At 41.2% G+C, this 25,187-nt stretch overlaps 1 protein-coding gene across 1 annotated transcript in view; it reads left to right on the forward strand.

The window, feature by feature from the left end:
* The first annotated feature begins 1,193 nt into the window (after positions 1-1,193).
* Positions 1,194-25,187, forward strand: part of slc6a2 (solute carrier family 6 member 2) — a 151,213-nt gene continuing 127,219 nt past the window's right edge. Inside the window, exons 1-3 of the mRNA XM_080187021.1 lie at positions 1,194-2,072; positions 2,753-2,884; positions 15,993-16,230. Coding sequence (XP_080043147.1) covers positions 1,778-2,072; positions 2,753-2,884; positions 15,993-16,230 — 665 coding nt within the window. The 5' untranslated portion in view covers positions 1,194-1,777. The remainder of the gene's footprint in view (positions 2,073-2,752; positions 2,885-15,992; positions 16,231-25,187) is intronic.

A 25,187-nucleotide genomic window follows, 5' to 3' on the forward strand; every position in this document is an offset into this window, starting at 1 on the left:
GTAGATTGTATAAGCATGTACCAACCTCAGAATGATACCGCCAGTGTCAGAGTTACATATGACTAATCTGCTTCCAGACTTCACATTATGGAGAGCAGGACTGTGTGGTCAAGCAGTGGCACTGTAAATTGGAAATGGTAGTACAAATAAAACCACCTTGGGTCCAAATATTCAGGATGACCCTTTAACATGCAAAGTATTGAACGATAAGCAGCCTTTTCCAGTAAGATACAGCTCATATGATACCAGAAGTGTATAACGAAGAATCTATTTGTTGACTGCATGTATTCCCACATTCAGAGGGATGAGCCGTATGTGTCCTTGAGTTTCAACGTGTCAATGCCCCGAGGGCAGTATTTGTCAAATAATTTCTAAGAAGGAAAAACCGAGAACATTTTGGACCATATTGTCTTAGATGTGAACAGGGTAACTGGTTACAATACAATGAAAGCATCCCACAACAAAATCTTAACGCCACACTCCCACCCCCAACCCCCAGGATTAGTTGTTTTTTGTTAATTTAGTTTTCAGAAGAGTATCAGTCTAATTGTTTTGCTAGGCGGCTATGTTACTTGAATCAACATCCCGCCGCCCTACAAAGCCTATTGCTGAGTTTTACTGGAACTAATAATAGCGTTCCCAATCCCTGTTCAGTGCCATTCTGCGTGTTAGGCGAGATTTTCATGGAATGCTACTGATCTGTAACTAACTTTCCAATATACTGGGATTAAGCTTGCTGCGTGTGCGATTATTTGGCGATGAGGCATCCTAGGCAAAGTCATGGGAGGCAATTCCGACTCCGGGTTCCCTGTTTATGAGTGAACTCGGGTGAGGATTCACCGAAAGCGGGCTTGGTGAAGTTAGAATTCCCAATGATCAGGGTCCTGTCGATTGACTGGACTTTCTCGTTGTGCGAAGTAAAATCATTTAATCACCCAGAAACTGGGGCGCATTTACTATTTCTGGAAAGGTAACCCCCTTTTCTATAAATTACCTGTCACGCGTAAAGGTAAATATAACTGGAATTCATGTAAATATTGACAGACTGGCAGGTGCACAAGGTAGAAAAAAAGGAAATTGAGTTGTGGTTAAAAATCAAATGGACTATCCCGTGTGCAACGGACATCAAGTGGTTAAATCTGAAATGTGCGAGCCCTTTTTTAAAAAAAATGAAAGAAAAGGGTGTTTAATTAAAGTTAATGCAAACGGGGGTTGGAGAGAAGACACCCGCCTTCAAATGTAGTCTGCAGATGCTTGGGACGGATGGGGAATGCCTTCAGAACATCCAGAAGTCAAGTGGTGGCACTGTTTGGCAAAAATACTGACTTCGGGACCACGTGAAGTTGAGTGGAGCCTGATTTAAAACCTGACATTAGCATCGTGCACAGCCCAGTCTCTCAAACTTCGATCGGAAGCAAAAGACTTTGTCAGGCTGTGTAGGGGATCCCAGGCTGAATGACAAGGGTTTAGTTCGTCCCTTGCCTCTCCCGGGTGAAGTCCTGTGCTTCGGTTTATTCGGCTGACCATTTATTGCTTTGGGCACGATGTTTCTGTGAAGCAATAAAGCAACCGTTGTCATTTTCTGTGCTGCCCCCACAGCTGGCTGCCACTGAGGGGACTTGGAGCCAGTGAGGGTTGCCAATATTTGTTGGGGAAAGGGGAGGGGGAGGTTTAGGGAGTAGGGCTAACATTTGGTTATGTGTGCGTGTGTCTGTATGCATGTTTTATCCTCAGTTTGCCCCTGAACATTTGCCACACTCCACCCGCGCCAGGAACGATGAATAAGCCAGTCCTTTCTGATCGGAGGCTGGCATCCGTTGCCCCAATGAAAGAGTACAACAGTGTGGAGGGGAAAGACACGGAACTGGTGCTGGTGAAGGAGCAGAATGGAGTGCAGCACACCAACACTACCATCATCAACAACTCCCCCCAGTTCACAGCCGCCGAGGGAGGCAGAGAGGAGAGGGAGACCTGGGGCAAGAAAATCGACTTCTTACTCTCGGTCATCGGTTTTGCCGTGGACTTGGCGAACGTGTGGAGATTCCCCTTCCTCTGCTACAAAAACGGAGGCGGTGAGTGAGTTACTCTTACATTCCCTGCTTGAATCACATAGACTCACACTGAAACCAGCGTCTGGGTTTGTTTGAAATTGTAATCCGGGTGATATTAAAGCGGCTGAATTATGTGCTGAGTGCTTAAATGAGAACCGCTGTACATTTATTGTTATATTGAATTTTAACGCACCTCCCCACCCCATCCAAAGGCAATGTCACGATGTGTGTGCAGCCAACTCCACCATCCCACTGCAGCTTAAATAAACTGTACCGCTTTATTCGTGTACATTCTTCCGATTGAGCCCCCCACTCAGCAAGTGTAGCAGGAGAGAACTGTCCTCGGACTGGTCTTTTTTGTTTTGTAAAGGATAGTAATTGCTGGAGTTTCCTGCTGAGAAATGTTCTCCTGGCGCGGATGGTAACTACTTGCCTCCGGAATGGGTAACACAAGTTCACAGACGCTTCTCTCGGCGGGGTTGACTCCAGACAGGGACAAGCGAAAAATGGAAATGTTTGTCTGACGTTCCGTTGAAGTGGTGGGTTCTAACTTTTCATTGGTGAAATCTCAAGGAGCACAGAGCGGCGGTTAGTTCAGGAATCACTGCCTTTAAGAAAGCGCCTCCTGATACAGTGGCATTCTCCCTTTCTCTCTCCCTCACCCAGTAACTAAACGACTTGGTCTTGGTCCTGTTTTGCAGGTGCATTCCTTATCCCTTACTTGTTCTTTCTGTTAATCGCCGGGATGCCTTTGTTTTACATGGAGCTAGCCTTGGGCCAGTACAACCGAGAGGGAGCAGCGACCGTCTGGAAAATCTGCCCCATCTTCAAAGGTGGGTAGCTATTCCCTTTCTATCAATGGGAGAAGACATACTCATTTACATTCTCTGTTTGGATTCACCTTGAACTCAGTAAGATCACCGAGAAGGAAACTGAAGTTTTTGTATTTGATAAGGCGCCGCAGATTTTTTTCTGCACATTCATAATGTGTCAATTAAATCTCGCACACGTAAGATCCAGCATTGAAAACAAGGGATTTGTCGTCAGGCCACTAAACTTCCGTCAGTCACAGGTCTTGATTCATTCGTGTACTTTCACTGAGAGAATGATGGGAGGTAGTGGACAGATTTGCCATTAAGACTGGCAGTTTGCCCTCTATGCCTGTGCTATCCTTCTATGAAAGGATAGGATGGGGGATTCAGAGTCCTCGCAGTGGCACAGTGATTAGCACTGCTGCTTCTCAGCGCCAGGCACCCGGGTTTGATTCCCGGCTTGGGTCACTGTTTGTGTGGAGTTTGCACATTCTCCCTGTGCCTGCATGGGTTTTCTCTGGGTACTCCATTTTCCTCCCACCTTCTGAAAAACATGCTGGTTAGATGCATTGACCTGAACAGGCGCTGGAGTGACGACTAGGGAAATTTCACAGTAACTTCATAGCACTGTTAGTCTAAGCCTTACTTCTGAATAATAAATAAACATTAAGCCCATCTGATGGGGGCACATCCAGGAGGGTGACAGCACAACAACACTGAAAACACTCCTCCCACCCCCAGACACACCACCCAAAAATTGATAAGGCAAGGGCCGGGCTGATATTATTTAAAATGAGCACTGCAAATGCATTTGAGCGTTCCTGCTTAAATTTAACTACTAACTATAAATTATATCATGAGTTAAAGCCGATGGATACCCACCACTTTGCAATAGATGGAGAAGAGAGTGTCTCAAGAATCAGAAATCCTCTTTGCATTCAAACATTGTAATTGTACATCCTGTTGGTAAACAATGCCACAATGCAGTGATCAAAAAGAAAGCCGAACAAGGGTGCTGAATGACTACAGATTTTGGCTAAGGTATGCATGACTTGACAATCAGCCCTACCCCAATTAAAGTATCATCCTTCATAGTAAGAAGTCTCACAACACGAGGTTAAAGTCCAATAGGTGTATTGGAATCACGAGCTTTCAGAGCGCTGCTCCTTCCACAGATGAGTAGGGTGGTAAGTTTCACAAACACGCCATAAACAGACAAAGACACAATTGCAAGATAATGGTCAGAATGTGAGTTTTCTTATCAAGTCTTTACAGGTGCAGAAGAGCGGAGATTGGCTGTACTTATAAAGACTTGATTGCGTGAAAAGACTTGCATTGCAACAACTATCTTGCAATTGTGTCTTTGTCTATGTGTGCCGTGTTTGTGAAACTACCTCTCCACTCACCTGATAAAGGAGCAGCACACTGAAAGCTCACGATTCCAAATAAACCTGTTGGACTTTAACTTGATGCTGTGAGACTTCTTACTGAAGATAAATAATATAATGTTCCTAGTTGCTATCCCCTCACCAGCTCTCTGTCACCATTTTCCCCTTAAAGATACAAATGTGGCAGAGTTCACACTGATCTCTAAGTCGCAAAATGAATGTTGTGAAACCCTTAAGGAACAGCAGATCAGAGTGAGTGCTGCATCCAGTGTCTGACTGAGGTCTCTGACCAAACACTTGACTGAGGTCCCTGAAGTGTGTCTCAACTTCAAAATCTCAGACTCAATTCTGACTAAATCTGCATTTACTAAGCTTTTCCCTGTGCAGAGCATTGGCTAACTAGTTTCTACTTCAAAACAAAAGCAAATCCCTAACCTGTTTTCACACCTTTTTGAATTCTGTGATTACAATGCAGATTCCTGATGATCAATATTATGCTTTCTTAACCACTAATATGGATTAAATTACTTGAAGAAAAATATTAAATCAGATGTTAATAAAATAAAAATCATATATTCAATTAATCAAAATATTTCCTAGACTTTGATAACATTTAACCCTAAAATAATGGTTCAGATTAGGCCTCTCTTTTTTTTTATTCTTTCATGGTATGTGGGCATTGCTGACTAGAATGAATAGAATAGAATTCCCCTCGTGCAAAATGAGGCCATTCAACCCATCATGTCTGCATCAGCTCTCTGAAAGTGTATTTTATCTTGGCCAATCCATCTAACCCACCCATCACTGGAGTGTGGGAGGAAACTGGAGACCTGGAGGAATCCCATGGATACACAGGGAGAACATGCAAACTCCACACAAGCAGTCACTCAAGGCCAGAATCGAATCCTGGTCCCTGTGAGGGAGCAATGCTAATCACTGTGCCATAAAGCCAGCATTTATTGTCCATCCCTAAAGTAAAGGTAAACTACCTTCTTGAACTGCTACAGTCCAGGGGAGGCAATGGCCTAGTGGTATTATTGCTACTTATCCAGAAACTCAGCTAATATTCTGGGGATCCAGGTTCAAATCCCACCACGCCAGATGACGGAACTTGAATACAATAAAAAAAATCTGGAATTAAGGACCTACTGACGACCATGAAACCATTGTCAATTGTCAGAAAACCCCATCTGGTTCACAAATATCCTTTAGGAAAGGAAATCTGCCATCCTTACCTGGTCTGGCCTACATGTGATCACATGTAGGGTCAACTAGGGATGGGCAATAAATGCTGGCCAGCCAGCTGCACCCATGTCCCACAAACAAATAAAAAAATGTCCATGTGATGTAGGTACACCTATGAAGCTGTTAGGAAGATATTTCTTGAATTTTGAATCAGCCACAATGAATGACCTGCAATTTATTTCTAAGTCAGGATAGTGCATAGCTTGAAGGGAAGCTCGCTTCCCTCCAAGCCGTGGTGATGATGAATATATCTGATGCCTATGTCCTTCAAGGTGGAAGAGGTAATGTTTTTTGGAATATGCCATCAAAGGAGCTTGGTGAGTTTCTGCAGTGCATCTTGTAGATGTTACACACTGCTCCTCCTATGCATCAATGGTGGTGGGAATGAACGCTGAGGATAGTGGATGGGATTTCAATCAAATGGGCTTATTTGTCCTGGATAGTATCAAGCTTCTTGAGTGTTATGGGAGCTGCACGCATCGAGGCATTTAGAAAGTATTCAATCACACTCCTGACTTGTTCTCTGTGGTTGGTGAACAGCCTTTGGGGAGTCAGGAGGTGAGTTATTAATTGTAGAATTCCTAGCCCCTGACCTGCTTCTGTAGTCACAGTGTTTATATGTCCGGTTCAGTTCTGTTTCTGGTTAATGGTAACCTCCAGGACACTGACAGTGAGGAATTCAGCAATAGTAATGTCATTGAATGTCAAAGGGAGATGGTTAATTATCTCTTATTGGAGATGGTCATTGTCTGTCACTTGTGCGACCCCCATGTTACCTGCCATTTGACAGCCCAAGCCTGAATGTTCTTCATCTCTTGCTGCATGTGGACATGAACTGCTTCATTATCTGAAGAGTCGTAAGGGACACATTGTGCAATGATCGGTGAGCATCTCCAGTTCTGACCTTATCACTGAGGAAGGTCATTGATGAAGCAGCTGAAGGTGCTTGAGCTTAGGATACCACCCTGAGGAACTCCTGCAGTGATGTCCTGAAACTACCACAATCATCTTCCTTTATGAAGGAATGACTCAAACCAATGGAAAGAGTTCCCCCTTCTTCCCATTGTCTGCAGTTTTTTTCTAGGGCTCCTTACTGTGCCCCTTGTTAGCACGCTTGGTGAAATGCTGCCTTGATGTCAAGGCAGGCACTCTCACCTCAAGTTCAGCTCTTTTTCCCATGTTCACTTTTCTGATGCTCAAAAATAGACTGATGTAGTTAGTGATGTAACTGAGCTAGAACAGCTTGGCTAGGGGCACAGCTAGTTTTGGAGCACAATTGCTGGAATATTGTCAGGGCCCATAGCCTTTGCAGAGTCCAGTTTCTTCAAACATTTCCTGAAATGAAGTGGAATGAATCAAATTGGCTGAATGAATCTGTGATGTTAGGGACCTCTGGAGGAGGCCAAGATGGATCATCCACTCAGCATTTCTGATTGAAAATAGATGCAAATACTTCAGCCTTATCATTTGCACTGATATGCTGGGCTGTTCCATCATTGAGGATAGGGATATTTGTGAAGCCTGCTTCTCCACTTGGCTGTTTAGTTGTCCAGCACCATTCACAACGGAATGTGGCAGCACTGCAGAGTTTTTATCTGATCCATTGGTTGTGGGATCGCTTAGCTCTGTTTATTGCTTGCTGCTCCCATTGTTTGACATGCAAGTAGTCCTATGTTGTAACCTCACTAGGTTAGCATCTCATTTTTAGGTATGTCTGCTGCTGCTGCTTCTGACATGCCCTCCTCTTTCTTCAGTGAATCATGATTGACTCCCTTGTTGGTAATGGCAGAGAAGGGGATATGCTGGGCGATGAGGTTATAGATTGTGGCTGAATACAGTTCTGTTGCAGCTGATAACATACAGCACCTTATGGATGCTCAGATTTGAGTTGCTAGATCTATTCGAAGCCTATCTCATTTAGCACAGTGATGATGCCACACAACACAATGGACAACATCCTCAGTGTGATGATGGGATTCCATCTCCACAAGGTCTGTGTGGTGGTTACTTCAACTGATACTGTCATTGACAAATGCATCTGAGACGAAGTCAAGTAAGTTTTTCCTCCTGCTGTTCCCTTACCACATGCCACAAGCCTAGTCAAGCAGTTATGTCCTTCACAGCTCAGTCAATTGTGGTATGACTAAGTTACTCTTGCTAATGGACATTGAAGTCCTTTATCTGAAGTACATTCTGTACAATTGTCTCACTGCTCCTTCCAAATAATGTTCAACATGTGGGAATACAGATTCATCAGCTTATGAGGAGGCAGGGTAAGTGGTAATCAGCAGGAGGTCTCCTTGCCCATGTTTGACTGATGCCATGAGATTTCATGGGGTCCAAAGTCAATGCTGAGGATGCCCAGGGTAACTCACTTTCCTACCAATGAGAGAGAGCAGACCCAGAGATGGTGGTGCTGGTGGTGTCTGCGACAATGTCTGTAAGGTATGATGCGATGAATATGACTATGTCAGGTTGTCGCTTGACCAGTTTGTGGGACAGTTCTCCCAAATTTGGCATAAGCCTCCAGATGTTAGTGAGGAGGATCTACAGGGCTGACATGGCTGGTTTTACCATTGTCATTTCTGGTGCCTATGTTGTTGCTGGGTGATCCACCATGTTTCATTCCTTTTTGGTAAAGCACATTGATTATTGCTGGAACAATGACCTTCAACTAACCATTCAAAGACCTGCCTTAAAAAGAACATAAGAACATAAGAAATAGGAGCAGGAGTAGGCCATCTAGCCCTTCGAGCCTGCCCTGCCATTCAATAAGATCATGGCTGATCTGTCGTGGCTCAGTTCCACACTCCCGCCCTCTCCCCATAACCCTTAATCCCCTCTCTTATCAAGAACCCATCAACCCGCGTCTTAAAAATATTTAGCGAGGTAGCCTCCACCACTTCAACGGGCAGAGAATTCCAGAGATTCACCACCCTTTGAGTGAAGAAGTTCCTCCTCAACTCCGTTCTAAACCGCCCCCCCTTTATCTTGAGGCTGTGCCCTCTAGTCCTACTATCCTTTCTGAGCGGGAAAAGTCTCTCCACCTCTATCCTATCCATCCCATTCATCATCTTATACGTCTCAATGAGATCTCCCCTCATTCTTCTAAACTCTAACAAGTACAAGCCTAATTTATTCAGCCTCTCCTCATAGCTCAACCCCCTCAACTCTGGCATCAGCCTAGTAAACCTCCTCTGCACTCCCTCCAAGGTCAAAATATCCTTGCGTAAGTACGGCACCCAAAACTGCACACAGTACTCCAGCTGCGGCCTCACCAATGCCCTATACAGCCGCAGCAAGACCTCCCTACTTTTATATTCAATCCCCCTCGCTATGAAGGCCAGCATCCCATTCGCCTTCCTGACCACCTGCTGCACCTGCAAGCTGGGTTTTTGCGACTAAAGCCTTCAGACAAAACGAGTATAGTAACTACAAACTTCCCATCCAAATTTCCTTTTCTCACTCACACACAAACACCCACAGCACACATTACCTCAATGCAGATTTAATGTTTCAACTATAAAGTCATAAGTTATATGGATCATTTTACCCAAAAAATTATTAAGCAGTTTATAACTAAAGTCAACAACTGCGTTCAAAGCAATATTTTTCATGCAAAACTAGGACTCACCTGTCTAGAGATTGTGTTTTTTTTTGAGACACAAAATTCGGAGTTCTGTCAAAATACCAGACGTACGGATGTCTGATATCAGACAGTGGAGAGATCAGCTGAAAATCGGACTGTATAACATTGGATTCGCTGTCATAATATCCCACTAGATGCCTATCCAGAATTCAGAACTGCTCTCACCCCCGCTAAGTCTGTCTCGTGCAGGGTTTCACACCCAATGCTTTGTGATTTTGCAGAACATAAATATTACCGCTCAGCCAAAGAACTGCTCAACTGATCTTGTTTGCAGTGTTTATTTTTATATCTAAAAATACATGTTTAAGCATGTGCATTTCTATTGTAATTAGATTGTGTTCAAAGCAGACAATGACATTTGCATGGTTGGTAATTTGTGGGGATATTCTTTCAGTTAATTAGAAATGTCCCATTGTTTATTAACATACATGTCCATCAGAGCAATGGAACCAATTAGACTTTGCAAAGTCCATGTTTTCAAGCACTTAGCACTCTATTACTGTTACATTAGCTGTAGTCAGAGTAAGTCTTTATTTTTAAAGTCCTCAGTTCTACTCTTCTGGTTAAACAGAAGTACCCAATCTCTAGAAATACCTCATGAAAATATTCAGCAATGAACCAATAGCAAGTTCACAGTTTCAGTGCTCTCTCCTGCTTAAAATGTACTGCTGGTAATTTGGCAGGTAAATGCCCTGCAAGGTGCAGCACTGAGCCATGGCCTTTGAAGCAATCTGATCTGACCGAAATCCTTTTAGATAAGATGACAGGCAACCTTTGCGACCTGTCCATCCTTCAGTGCTTTGCCACCTATAAACATTGTAGGGTTAGCCTCACTTTGATTTTGTGGCAGCATTTTCCTCTGTTCATCTCCTTGGAGGGAAACCACATGAAACACAGGAACAGGAATAGGCCATTCAGCCCATTGAGGCCTCTACTGTGGGATCATGCCGAGCCTGTAACTTACTCCATCTATCCTGCAGTGGCTCCCCGTCCCTCAGTACCCTTTTCTTACAAAGATCTATCAATCTCCGGTTTAAAGTTATGAATTGAGCTGACATATGTTGCTTTTTGTTAAGGAAAGGTCCACAATTTGGATGAAGATGTGCTTCTTATCTTCTCTCCTCAATAACTTGGCTCTGGTTTTGAGATAATAAGTTCCCTTGTCCTAGCCAGCGCCACTCGACAGATTTTTATCTCTAGCTACGTATTCAAAATCCTAAAAACTTCAATCAAATGACCCCTTAACCAACCATTTCCAAGGAAATACAAATGTAATTTATGTAATCTTTCCTCTTAAGGTTAATCATAGAATCCCTACAGTGTAGCCTATTGAGCCTGCACTGACAACAATCTTACCTGGGGCCCTATTCCCATAACCTCACGCATTTACCCTGCTCATTGGCCTGATACTAAGGGGCAAATTAGAATGGCCAATCAACCTAACCTGTACAATATTGGACTGTGAGAGAAAACCAAAGCAAATCTAAATGGACACAGGGAGAATGTGCAAACTCCACAAAGACAATGACCTGAGGCCAGAATTGAACCCAGGTCCCAGATGCTGTGAGACAGCAGTGCTAATCACTGTGCTACCCTTGGAGACCTAAAGCTGCACTACTTGCTGTTCAAAGTCAATATATCTCTTCTGAGATGCAGTACCCAGTACATCAGTTGTGATCTGATCAAGATTTTGTTTGGTTACATCAAAACTTCCCCTCCTTTTACCCTGGCCCTGTAGTTACAAAGGTTAACATTCCAGTAGCCCTTTTGATGAATTTTGTGTGCTTGACTACAACATTTTAGTGACTTGAACACTCCACTGCCTGATTTCACCATTTACTTATAGCTAGAAGTTGGCTTATTTTAGGGAAGATCGGCATGGGGTGGGGGGTGTCAAATTGCATTTGTAAACTGACAGTCCCAATGCAATCTTTGCAACTGTTACATTTTAAAACCCACCCTCTGCTGAGTGATGGAACCAAAATGATGCAAGCACCTGACATCCAGTATACAAAGACATTTGGTGGCATGGTGGCACAGTGGTTAGCACTGCTGCCTCACAGCACCAGGGACCTGGATTCGATTCCTGACTTGGGTCACTGTCTGTGTGGAGTTTGCACATTCACCCCATATCTGTGTGGGTTTCATCTGGATGCTCCGGTTTCTTCCCACAGTCCAAAGATGTGCAGATTAGATGGATTAGCTATGCCAAATTCTCCTTCAGTGTACCTGAACAGGTGCCAGAGTGTGACGACTAGGGGATTTTCACAGTAACTTCATTGCAGTGTGAGTGTAAGCTTACTTGTGACTAATAAATAAACTTTATTTAACTTTTACTTTGCTTCATATTTGAATATGCTGCCAAAACATGAGCAGCAGGACCCTGCAACTTCCCATCACATTTAGCAAAGTTCGTGCCATATGTGACAGTGGAGAGCAGGCCCCAGCCACATTTCATGATTCCACTGCCCCAGAAAGCACCTGGAAACAATGACAATCCTGTCTGGAAAAAGTTCAGGACATGCCCATGGATAGGCAAGGACTATGTCTGTTGAGTTAGCTAATCGCTGGCATTGGCTTCAGTGGGGGCATTGTATTTGACCTTACTATTTCATAAGAACATAAGAAATAGGAGCAGGAGTAGGCCATCTAGCCCTTCGAGCCTGCCCCGCCATTCAATAAGATCATGGCTGATCTGTTGTGGCTCAGTTCCACGTTCCCGCCCTCTCCCCATAACCCTTAATCCCCTCTCCTATCAAAAACACATCAACCCGCGTCTTAAAAATATTTAGCGAGGCAGCCTCCACCACTTCAATGGGCAGAGAATTCCAGAGATTCACCACCCTTTGAGTGAAGAAGTTCTTCCTCAACTCCGTTCTAAACTGCCCCCCCTTTATCTTGAGGCTGTGCCCCTTAGTCCTACTGTCCTTTCTGAGCGGGAAGAGTCTCTCTACCTCTATCCTATCCATCCCATTCATCATCTTATACGTCTCAATGAGATCTCCCCTCATTCTTCTAAACTCTAACGAGTACAAGCCTAGTTTATTCAGCCTCTCCTCATAGCTCAACCCCCTCAACTCCGGCATCAGCCTAGTAAACCTCCTCTGCACTCCCTCCAAGGCCAAAATATCCTTGCGTAAGTACGGCGCCCAAAACTGCACACAGTACTCCAGCTGCGGCCTCACCAATGCCCTATACAGCCGCAGCAAGACCTCCCTACTTTTATATTCAATCCCCCTCGCTATGAAGGCCAGCATCCCATTTGCCTTCCTGACCACCTGCTGCACCTGCAAGCTGGGTTTTTGCGACTCATGCACAAGGACCCTGAGGTCCCTCTGCACCGTTCTTGGCGAACGGCCAAGAAATCAGTTCAGAATTTTGAGCTCTGATGAAGGGTTATCCAGTCATCAAATGTTGGCTCTGTTCTCTCTCCACAGCTGCTGTCCAACTTGCTGAGATTTTCCGGCATTTTCTGTTTTAGTGTCAGACTCCAGCACCTGCAGTAATTTGCTTTTCTATCAGCCAAGATTCTTGCTATCCAGTGAGCCCTGAGGAAAGGAAAGGCTGAGGCACTTGAGGCTGTTTTCCTTAGAGAGAAGAAGGTTAAGAGGTGACTTAATAGAGGCATTACAGAGAACAAGGTTAAGCGGTGACTTAATTGAGGCATATAAAATGATCAGAAGATTAGATAGGGTGGACAGTGAGAGCCTTTTTCCTCAGGTGGAGATGGCTAGCACGTGGAGAAATAGCTTTAAATTGAGGGGTGATAGATATAGGATAGATGTCAGAGGTAGGTCCTTTACTCAGAGAGTAGTAAAGGCATGGAATGCCCTGCCTGCAATGGTAGTGGACTCGTCAACATTAAGGACATTTAAATGGTCATTAGATAAACATATGGATGATATTGGAATAGTGTAGGTTAGACGGGCTTTAGATTGGTTTCACAGGTCAGTGCAACACTGAGGGCCAAAGGGCCTGTTCTGCGCTGTAATGTTCTATGTTCTATGAAAAGCACTACTTTGTGTACTCAGCTCGTTAACATTCATTTTGTAGGGTCACACATGAAGCATCGTTAAACGGTTGTATATGCCCCTGGAATTATGTCTCAGTGAGAGCAGTGAATCGCGCCAAGAGATAAAAGAGAGAACATTAATTAGAAAATGATTGCATTTCATAACTAGATTGTAAAACCTGTGTTCCTCTATGTGCTATATTCAATATTAAAAGTTATAAAGGCATTGAGAATTTGCCCTTTGACACAGCTTTTAAAAAGTTCAATAGTGAAAGAGTCTTTGTAATAGTTGGAATGAATAATATTGGTTTGATACTGTATGACATCTTTGAAAATATCCTCAGATTCCGTAATTTCTTTTATGTCCAGTTTTTAGGAAGTGTTGGTGAATTTGAGCAAAATTATGTTGGAGTTAAATCTATTTTAATGTAACTGTGACAGTTAAATATGGGGTTTTTACTTAAAAATTCTACAATAAAAATATTAAGTATCTTTCTTAAGATTCTGGCTGCATAATTGAAGTGCTTGATCATAATATAAAAAATAGGAGTAACAGTTGGCCATTTGGTCATTCAATAAGATCATGGCTAATTTTCAATCTTAACTCTACCTTCCTGAATTATCCTCATGTATCTTGATTTCCTTAGTATCAAAAAATCTATTGATCAACTGAGATAGCGGACTCCAAAGATTCAAAGCCCCTTCTCTTTACCCAAGCCTGGCTACCATTCTAAGGCTCTTACCATCCTGTAACCACAGGAAGCACCCTCTAAGCATCAACCCTGTGAAGTCCCTTAAGAAACCTGCATGTTTCAATGAGATCACCTTTCATTCATCTAAACTCTAAGGAAAATAGGGGTGGCCTATTCAATATTTCTTTATAGCACGATGTTCATATCCCATGAATGAACTGAGTGAACCTTCACTGCACACCCTCTGGTAAGTATATCCTTTTTTTGCCATGAAAACTAAACTGTACTCGGTACTCCAGGCGTGGTCTCACCATTTTCATATTATTGCCATTCTTCCCTTGCTGTAGCTATGTGGGCCTTCATGGAGGCAAATCAAGAATGTAAGTCTTTAAATTGTTGAAAGCAAATAATGCGCTGGATTTTCCAGCCCAACCTGCCACAGGGATCCTTTGGTCCCACCAAATGTCAATGGACTTTTGGTTGAGCTGTCGGCCCCACTTTATGCTGGATCCCATCATGCTGAAGCCAGAAAATCCCAGCCAATGTCATAACATATGCTCATGTATGGATTTCTACAAGGACTAGAGATACTAAGTTGTTATGAGGAGATATGAAGCTCTCACAAAAAGAAAATGTTATCTTAGAAACCCTACAATGCAGAAAGAGCTCATTCAGCCCATTGAGCCTGCACCAACAATAATCCCACCCAGGTCCTGGCCATGTATATCCTGCTAATCTCCCTGACACTAAGGGGCAATTGCACAAAGGGCCAATCAACCCAGTCTGCTCATCTTTGGATGTGGGAGGAAACCAGAGGTCCCTGGGAAAACAAGCACAGACAGGAGGAGAACATGCAGGCTCCACACAGACAGTGACCTTAGCTAGTAATCGAACCCAGGTCCCTGGTAGCAGTGATGCAGCAGTGCTAATCGCTGTGCCATCGTGTGGCCTTTAGATCTATCTGCAGTCTGCACTAAGTTGGTTGACTTTGGTGATTGCTTCAGAACCATATCCTAAAACTTACAGGAGAGGAGGGGGAGGAATTTAGTGAGAGATAAAAAATAAAGTCTTTTTAGGAAAAGGAAAATTTCAGAGATATGATGAGCTGTGGCATTGGCCACTTGCAACTGTTTAAAATTTAGAAGATTGAGGGAATAATGCCAAAGAAACACTCCTCGAATTCTTGGTATTTGTATTTCATTGTAATGACAATGCTGCTTTTTCAACATCTGCATTACAAAACAGCACTTTGGCACAAAAGGTGCCATGCAAGCTGCATTTGTTGTGTTCCTTATTCAAAAAGATAGTTGCTGTAGGACCCTTTTAGAATTTGGCCCTTTGTTTTCTGTTTGTTCATTAAGACAAACTTGTCATTTTGAAATTGGCTTGAGGAGGAAAAAGTATTAAATTAGTATGCAAATGAGGTGCTGGAATGGTGGCTCATTGCAGACATTTTAACTTGTGGCGCACAAGGACTCACTGAGTAACCCCAAGATTGGTTCCATTATTCCAGTAAGTATCGCTTACTGATTGACAAAATAGAACCAGTACATTTTGAACAGAAACCAGAAATCTTTCTTTTGTATGCACAAAATATTGTACAACACAATGGATAACATTTTCTGGCTACACTTGCCCCAAGACCAGAAAATCCTGCCTGATCAACAGACCTTTGCATGGTCTACAATTCCCATGGCGGGCAGGATGGGAATATTCTGACCAGGGCCTTCGCCAAGTAGAAGGCCCATGCTAGATTTTTTGCAGAGAAAAGAATGGTTTCCTTAGTTGCGATTGGCTTTCTCGCTGGGAAGATTTGTGGCCCAGATGTCTTTAGGACATCTTTTAAATAACCTACCTCACAATAGTTTCAAATTAAACCAGCAACATCCAGTGGTAGAAAGCAGGATTTGCAACAACAGTCTGTTTACATTATTACAGTTGAAAATATGAACTATAATGCAATAACTATAATGCAATTTTTCCCAGCACATAGGAGTTACTTTTAAGAAAAGCATTTGTGTGCCCTTTGATCTTAGTTTGCTGGAGAAAGGGGAAGAGAAACTTAGTTTCCATTTGATATCTTGTGGTGAATTATGAATTGTAGTAGCACTGATGTAAATTAAATGGCATTTTTTTCTTTTAGGTGTGGGCTACGCCGTGATACTAATAGCGCTATATGTTGGTTTCTACTATAACGTCATCATAGCCTGGTCCCTGTACTATCTCTTCTCTTCATTTACATCCAATCTCCCATGGGTAGACTGCAATAACCATTGGAACAGTCGCAACTGTACTGACCCAAAGGTACTCAATGCCTCAGTCCTGGGAAATGGAACCAAATATTCAAAGTATAAAATCACACCAGCTGCGGAGTACTATGAGTAAGTTGACATCTTTGCGTTTATTTGCTCTTGAATAACTTGTTTGCAGTGATCAGATGTAGAAAAATGTATTAATTTTTATATTTGTACATTCTTAGTGGCATTTCAATCTAGCAGAAGATAATTTAAAGTTTATTGAATCTTTGGAAAAATTGATTAGATTCCAAGTTTTCTGATATAATAAAGTTTGTGGCCATTCATTTTAGTGCTGGTATAAAGAAGCTGTCTTTCTAACATTACATTATGATTACTCATGCATTCCAAAGGTCATTCTGACTATTAGTGAAAACTGCCAAACATCACTTGCATCACGTTTAATCTGCTGTTTTAGTTCACCGTCAGAGTATCTTATAATTCCTGATGGCTTTAAAACTGCAAGAACGTTAAGTCAAGAAGCACTAGTAGCAGCATTTGTTGTGATAACCCCATGAACTTCCTAAGAATAAATCACACTGGGAATAAGTTAATTCCCCATTTATTTGAAATGCAGACACACATACTTATCTTGTTACTGAGAAATGCAATGCTTTACCTAATTTCTTCCACTTTAAAATTTATTTTAATATTGTCAGCCATAATTCTGGTAAAATTAAACACGTGATGATCATTAAGAATGTAATTTTGTGAACATGCAATCTTGCTTGTCCTATTGCAATGAATATAATAGGCTTGATTTTGCTGTGACCAGCATTTGTTAGATTTGTATTTGTCTGTAGACTTTCTGTGAGATTTTGTATAATTTACAGTAGGCAGTGTTAATGAACAGCACAGTCTGAACCAGAAGAAATAAGTTAGAACAGTGAATACAATATCAGTTCAGTCAGAAAAGGTAAAATAGAGGTAAAGAAAGATTGGTTTAAGAGACAGGGAAAAAAGTTTCAAAAAATGGTATTTTCTGGCCTCTCCTGCTGGTGGGATCTGCCAGTCCTGCTGAAGTCAACCCTTTGCAACTGATGTATTTTTATATCTCTAACAATGATAAAAATCTGTAGGAATGAGACTCCATACAAGCAGGCTGTGAAGGAATGAGAGTTTGTTTGACTACCACACAATTTAAATGAGCATTGAGACTAGGATGGATGAGTTCCAAGAGTCTGCAGCAAGTTTACTTTGTGTCTATTTTGTAAGTACAGGAACTTGACATAATTCCATCCACGAATCTGGAATATAAAGCTGGTGTCAGTCGTGGTGTTTGTGAAACTATCATCGATTGTTGTAAAAACTCATCTGATTCAGTGATATCCTTCAGGGAAGGGAATCTGCTGTTCTAATGGTGACTTGCATAGACAGTGTGAGTCACCATAAGGTGCAATGTCACTGATTCTTGACTGCCTTCTGAAATGGCCTAGCAAGTTACACAGTTCAAGAGCAATTTGGGATGGGCAACAAATCCTGGCCTTGCCAGCAACACCCACATCGCATGAAAGAATGAAGAAAAAAAACATAACATCATCCAATACATTTGAATTCAAGCCAATGTCTTTTCCTGCAGTTAACAGCTTAGAGACCTCAAGTGCTGCATTCTTGCACTTAATTGTCTGTACTCTGCACTTGCTGGAAGTTGCTGTATAATTTACACATGAATAACAGTCAGTGCTGATATTTTTGTCATTTTCATCTGGCCTAATATTTTGAATTACCTAAAATTTTGAATTGAAAGAAATTGATCCACTATCATCAGGCATGGTTTCATGAACATATTTGTGGAAAATTCCCTGAAAATGACCTGGTCCGAAAGCTACCAAAGCTAACAGAAATGTTGCAATGGCTAGATGTGTTCATCTAAATAAATACTTAATTTCACAGAAATAAACTTAATTTGGACTAACTGGACAACTTTTCATTTTATTGTTTTCAGTCATTCAGTGGTAATTTTTGGTTTCAAAAGGTTTATATGAGAGTAGGCAATGATATTCGCAATGGAGAAGAAATGTTTGAGCTTGTTTTATGCAATAATTAAGACAGGAAAATTAAGCAGTTAGAGGTCAGTTAATGTACTTCACTCTTAACCTTTGCTCCTTGCCCACTTCTTGGTTTCCAAATACAAATAGTCATTACATAAAGGAGACATTGCTTCTTTAGGTTAAGAACTTTTTAAAAAATTATCACGCACCAAATATTCAGGTCAAAAAATAGCTACAGTGACCATTAACTAGTTGATATCGCCCCAAGGGGAGACCAATGGGTGCCTAAAGTTGGAGGCACAAGACCTAAGGTTGGACCTGACCTAAATAATGTGGGTGAGCTGCCCGAATCTTTCACAGGCAGTTCACCTTTCTGTTTTGAGTAATGGACCATTTGCTTCACTGCTGGTGGCTCTGGTAAATGTGAGGGGGAATGAGTGAAATGGGGAGAGGGGCGCGCAATAATGTTTCCCAGAACTTGTGGGAAATATTTAAGTAATATATATATGGGAAAGTCTGCTTTTGATGATGGCTGCTGCTTAAACTTCAGTGGCCATTGGAAACTCTTGAGCTGGGCAGATAAACTCCTGCTGCTGACCTGTCTTGGTATAGACTTTAGGCTCATCATTCACAAATGTAACAAGTGTTCCGTGTGCCCTCTAATGAAAAAGTCTCTTGACACAATATTGAGCATGGTGTTTTTCAGGTCCCAGGATGTTGATCCCTGAAATTTGACCTTTGTGCTAGTTTTACACCTGGGGAATAAGATCCAAATTACGTGCTAATGTATTTGCTTGTAAAGCAGACTTTTGCAACCCTTTGTTGTTATGTTCACTGGCTCCTTGTAACATCCAGTGCAATCAATGGCATGAACACTGGCTATTTTGTATCATACTGTTATTTGTATCACTGTACGTTAGATTATAATCTGCATGCAACTGGATACAGAAATCTCCAGGTAGTGTGGATATATATTTTTCCTGCAGTATGATCTGGCTCCTATTCATAACATATGTCTTTCTTTGACATTACTAGATTGGTTTTCTTGCTCTTGAAGCCTCCTGGTTTAATATTGTCTTATATAATGATAAAAGAATATCACACTAAAAAAGAACACACTACCAGTTATATCATCGCATCGTCTTTTGGCTAAGATAAAATGTGAGATTTAGTATAAAGTCTGTTCTTGTTAGCTTGGACCTAGTGTGTCTGTTTTGTGAGGACAATGAACTAGATTCAATTTGAATTTGAATTGGTTTTTGGAACAAGCAAGGAGATGGATTAAGAGCTTGCCCCGTCCACTCTGCGCACTGGCTTTGTAACTCTTGGAAAGGGGGAAAAAAGAGTATCACTGCACATTGTTTAACTTATGGAACTGGGAATGTGGATTTGCCAGGTGTTGGTATCTTTTTAATGGAGTTCCCTTTCTCAAAAGCATAATGAGAGTCACCAAATGTATGATTTACAACAATGCAAATGATGGCAAATCTAAACAGATGAGGCCCTTTGGGAAATAGCACGAAGCATCTTTTTTGCTTAGGAGATTTATTTCTTTTACTGTGTCAAATTTAATGGTCATACTTGAAAATGATTACTGGCAAGACAGTGAATCCCAGCAATAATTGTGATTTTTAAAAAGTGCGGCTTCATCAATTGCCAAATGTGTAAAGCAGTTTGTGACTTTAATTAGCACACACAGCATAGCACATGAGCATGCTGAGCTGAGAAATGCAGTTGTTCAAATGTTTAGCTCAATTTGGAAGACAATTTGCTCGGTGGCTTTGATATTTTTCAGAGATTCTCTGTCGAACAATTGCTTTGCAAGGCAACTCAATCCAGCTGATGATATCGGTCCTTTTGGTTTATTAATCTTGTTTCTAGGAGTAGTGAGTAATATGTTGCAATGTTCCAGAATATGTTGTTAATGTCCCCTGAATATTGTGGCATGCGTTTTCCAGTGATAGTTCATTCTTTAGTGTGTTAGCTCCAAGGATTGTTTTTGTGTGTATTTGATTTCTTTTAAGTGCATATATTAAGTTTCTACTGTCTTCAAATGGCCACCAAATCCCCATTCCTTTCAAATGTTGCTTGATATGTTCAGTACGCAGAACCACAGGAATCCAGAAAATGGAACTTCTTAATATCAGTCTGCAGAATTGATTTCTGTCCTACATTCACATTTGTGATCTTTTTCTGTTTATATTTCTCTTTCTTAAGCTTGGGAAGTAGTCGCTTGAGATTGTTTGCAATGTATGTTAATAAACCGTGGCTATCTTGTAGTACTTCAGATTTAATTGACTCTTAGAGAAGTCCCAAACCTGAGACTATAATCAATCCTTCTCCACTAAGTATGGTGCTCTGTATCAATTAGCTCTATTAATCCTTTTGGCAACCTACAAAATTGAGTTGCAGCTCAATTTCAAATTCAGCGGGATTTCTTATCGTCTGCATTTACCATACATAGTCATCTCTGCGAATTTGGTGTTGTTCATACCTGAAGCATATAATCATACTGCATAACCTTATGCATACCAGCAACTGCAGGCAATAATTGTAATCTTCTTTTTTATACTTTTCTCAATCTGTGTGAACACCGGACAGGCAAGGAATTCATATTGAATAAAATCTCTCTGAGTATTGTACTACTATCTGCCTACTGTATACAAAGTGATTTATTTCCAGTGCTAAAACATTTTTTTCCATAAAAAGCCATCTGGAGAAAGAGGGAGCTCTGACCTGCATATTTCAGCTGTAGTTTTTACATTGAAGAAAACACGTAATATTGGATCGTTTCATTGCTAGCCAAACCCAAATCCGAGCAGCCCATGACAATTTTGTTGTGTGCTTTCTTCTTACAGCTTCAGCTGTGTTGCATTCAACCTTTGGGTAAGGTAACGTTGGTAGCCACGCAGTGTTAAAAGAAAGCTAAATACTCATTTGTCCTTCCCTAAGCTTCTGCCATTCCAAACCAACACTGCAACTTTTACTGTAACAAGTTCTATTTCAAGTTGCACAAGTAGAAGCAGAATATATGTGCACTGATTGATTTTAATTAAAGTTTAATATTTTATCACCATAGTTTATCCCATTGCCTGATAATAAAAAGGGTTTCACTTCTTCACAATGATGTCTACAAATAAAATTCAGAATAGTGAATGATCAAGTTCAGATTTTTCTAACATGCTGGTTATTTATTGAATGAAGGCCAAAGCCTCCAAGTTGTTTCCTTTGAACTTGGGTTCTGACAAATGTGAATGGAACCACTGTTTATTTATAAACCATCTTTAGAAAAGTATTTTATCTACTTCAAAATTCAGAATAAAATATTAACATAATATCAATGTTGATTGATTCACTTAATTCTGATGATCTATATGTGTTTACACATATGGCTCCAGTGAAATAAAACTCCCAAAATGTGCTTAGATTAAGCGTGTAGATTAATTAATTGGCTAAAAAGATCTCTGGAACATCCAACATCTGAAAATATAAATATTTTTCTTTTTCTTAACTTTGAAAAGTTCTATAAAAATGTGCAGAGGATTTTGTTCATTTTAAATATGTTTTGTAATTTGATAAAGAATTTTATTTACCCGCAGCACGATGCCTCATAGCACCAGGGACTTGAGTTCAATTCAGGCTCTGGGTGACTGTGTGGAGCCTGCATGTTCTTCCGTGTCTGCGTGGGTTCCCTTCAGGTGCTCTGGTTCCCCTCCATAGTCGAAGGTGTGCAGGTTAAATGGTTTGGCCATGCTAAACTGACCCCTTAGTGTCAGGGTGATTAGTGGGGTAAATACATGGGGTTACAGGGATCGAGCCTGGGTGGGATTGTTGTTGGTGCAGGCTCAATGGGCCAAATAGCCTCTTTCTGCACTGTTGGGATTCTATGATTCTGAATTGTGTACCTTGTCAAAATATCTTGATATTAGATCTGGAGCTCAAATAGGGACCATAATATAAAATGTCCTCATTTTCCAAAACTCATCACAACATAATCATTCCTTTCCATCATAAAAACTAGAAACATGTTGAAACATGTATAATTCTGAGGGGTCTTGACAGGGGTGGCTGTGGAGAGGATCTTCCCTCTTATTGGAAGATCTCGAACTTAGGGGTCGCTGTTTAAAGATAAAGGGTCACTCAAGACAGAGATGAGGGGAGATTCTTTTCTGTCTGAGGTTTGTAAGTCTTTGGAGCTCTCTTTTCTCAAAAGGCAGTGGAAACAAAGTCTTTGAATATTTTTCAGGCACAGCTAGATAGATTCCTGGTAAGCAAGGGAGTGAAAGGTTACTGGGGATAGTTGGGAATGTAGACTTGAGGTTATAATCAGATTAGCCACAATCTTATTGAATGGTAGAACAGGCTCGAGAGGCCAAATGGCCTACTCCTGCTCCTAATTCATATGTTCATATCTATGTTTGTTCTCAGAGTTGGGAACTAATGGAAAAAGAATTTAAAAAGTGAGCATTTTGATAACACTAAAGTCAGATTGCCAGTGACAGTCACAATATTATTCGAGAGGAATTGTAGCTTTCGGGTAATCTATGCAATCTTAAAATCTTTACATCAACCACAGGAGCAGGATTTTTTGGCCCTTCCCGCCAGAAAGATCTTCCGGTCCAATCAAGGGCAACTACCCATGGTGAGATGGGTGAAATAAGCAAAATGGCGTACACGTTGGCCGAACCAAAAGATCCTGCTGTGGGCCAATTGTGAACAATCTCCACTGCCAGGAAACATGTCACAATGCAGTAGAAGATCCCATCCTGGGTTTACTTTAGTATAAAATCAGTTATGGTCTCTATAGTCTCCCTTATCGCCCTGTTCTTTTATTTAGATTAACTGTTGAAACGTAATCCTGCCAGGTTATAAACTAATGAAACTTATTATGGGGTTAGGTGATTCATTGGGGTATTTATATCCATTAGAGTTTGAAGGCAGAGACATACAGATATGTATGATGCATCATTTGATCATTTGCTGCTATGCTCCCGGATTACTCCCACATCTCCAGTTTAGACTTTAATATCTCCCATCACTATTCTCCACTCTAACGGTATCCTTTTGGGTTTTGTGGTTTCCAATCTTTACTCCAACTATCAAACTCAACAATCACTGATAATTGTAAGAATAATTCAGTGGGACTTTCAGTGTTTCTTTTGGATTTCAAATTCAAATTACGTTTTGTCTCAATCATTTAATCTCACCTGATTCATTAAAAATTATTAATAATCCATGGAACATCTGGAGAATTTTGGCATGAGCCTAAATCTTGCCCTTTGAGTCAAAACTGAAGTTCAGAGTTGTACTTGAAATGCTTTCAGCATAATGGAATGATGCCAGGGTGTGACTTGTGAAATCAACATAGTAATTCGCTGTTGTCTGGAAGGACAGTAAGTGGTTCAGTTTGGTTTTGTTTTCATTAAGCAGTTTGGTCCATGTCATCCTGTATTATGTCCGTTAAAGTGGAAAGGCTTCAGAGATCATGTAGATACCAATAAATGGGACCGTTGCCTGTCCAAGAAAATCCAGTTACATTTGACGATAAGCCTGGGCAGAATTTCTGCCACGATGTTGGAGATTTGTGAAAACCCCCAAAGAGAAAGCATACGCAGCCATTTAAACTGCTTCTGCAGTTTAGATTTCAGTGGGAGCAGGTATAATAGCGACACTGAAGGGGTGACTAGATGAATACATGAATAGGATGGGAATGGAAGGATACAGCCTCCATAAGTGCGTACAGTTTTAGTTTAGGCAGGCATAGTGATCAGCACAGGCTTGGAGGGCTGAAGGACCTATTCCAATGCTGTATTTTTCTTCATTTGATTTGATTTATTGTTGTCACATGTATCGGAATACTTTTTGTTGATCTTCAGCTGACAATTACTAAATATCACACAATGTAATATCAACCCCTTTAAGTAAAACATAATTGCCAGTAATTTCAAGTTAGTGGAGTGGAGAATGGCTTTTGGTGCATTTATGTTTTTGCCCATTATCTCTTGGATTTCTGCAGACAGTTGCAGTTTTTGATGATTCTTCTGTGTTCACTCCAAAATATTTTCTGAAATCTAGTTTGTGAGAAAATAATTCAAAAATAAAAGCCTCAGGGAGTGAGCAGGAGAGAAACTTCAGCAAAGTTTGTTGCATATAAATTTATTTTTATTACTTTCTCTGTCACTATTAAACTTCTTCCTGTTTCCCACCCCAGCCAACTTCCAACTCATACTTGGCCAAGTTGAAAGAGCCATAAATTGTGGTTGTATCAAATAATTCTCATACATACCATCCTGTCATATCATGAACCAGAAATTCATCAGCATAGCTCAGAAGTTTTGTATTTAATACTAAAGAATATTACAAATTATCATTGTGTCAAAGAATTGCATTCAATTCTGGTTGCCACATTACAAGAAGGATGTAGAGGCTTTGGAGAGGTTGCTGAAGAGGTTTACCAGGATAGAACATAGAACATAGAACGCTACAGCACAAACAGGCCCTTCGGCCCACAAGTTGCGCCGATCACATCTATACCTACCAAGCCATAGAACTATGTGTAACTCCCAATGCCATTAGATCCCACATACTCATCCTGAAGTCTTTTAAAAGACCCCAGCAAGTTCGCCTCTACCACCACCGACGGCAGCCAATTCCACTCACTCACCACCCTCTGAGTGAAAAACTTTCCCCTAACATCTCCACTGTACTTGCTTCCCAGCACCTTAAACCTGTGTCCTCTCGTAGCAACCATTTCAGCCCTGGGAAATAGCCTCCGAGAATAGTTGAATAGGATAGTTGGAACAGAGGCTGAAGGGACACCTGATAGTAGTCTATAAAATTATGAGAGGCATAGGTGGGGTTGAGAGTCAGAATCTTTTCCCCTCAATTGAAATTTCTAATATTGGGGGCATAGACTGAAGTTCAAAGGAGATTTGGGAAGCATGTTTTTTACCCAGAGAGTGGTAGGTACCTAGAATTCACTTCTCGGTGTGGTGATGGTGGCAGATACAATAGGGGTGTTTAAAAGACTTTTAGATAAGCACATGAATATGT

Source organism: Carcharhinus amblyrhynchos, chromosome 4, assembly GCF_965287045.1.
Source record: "Carcharhinus amblyrhynchos chromosome 4, sCarAmb.v2.hapA, whole genome shotgun sequence".
Lineage (NCBI taxonomy): Eukaryota > Metazoa > Chordata > Chondrichthyes > Carcharhiniformes > Carcharhinidae > Carcharhinus > Carcharhinus amblyrhynchos.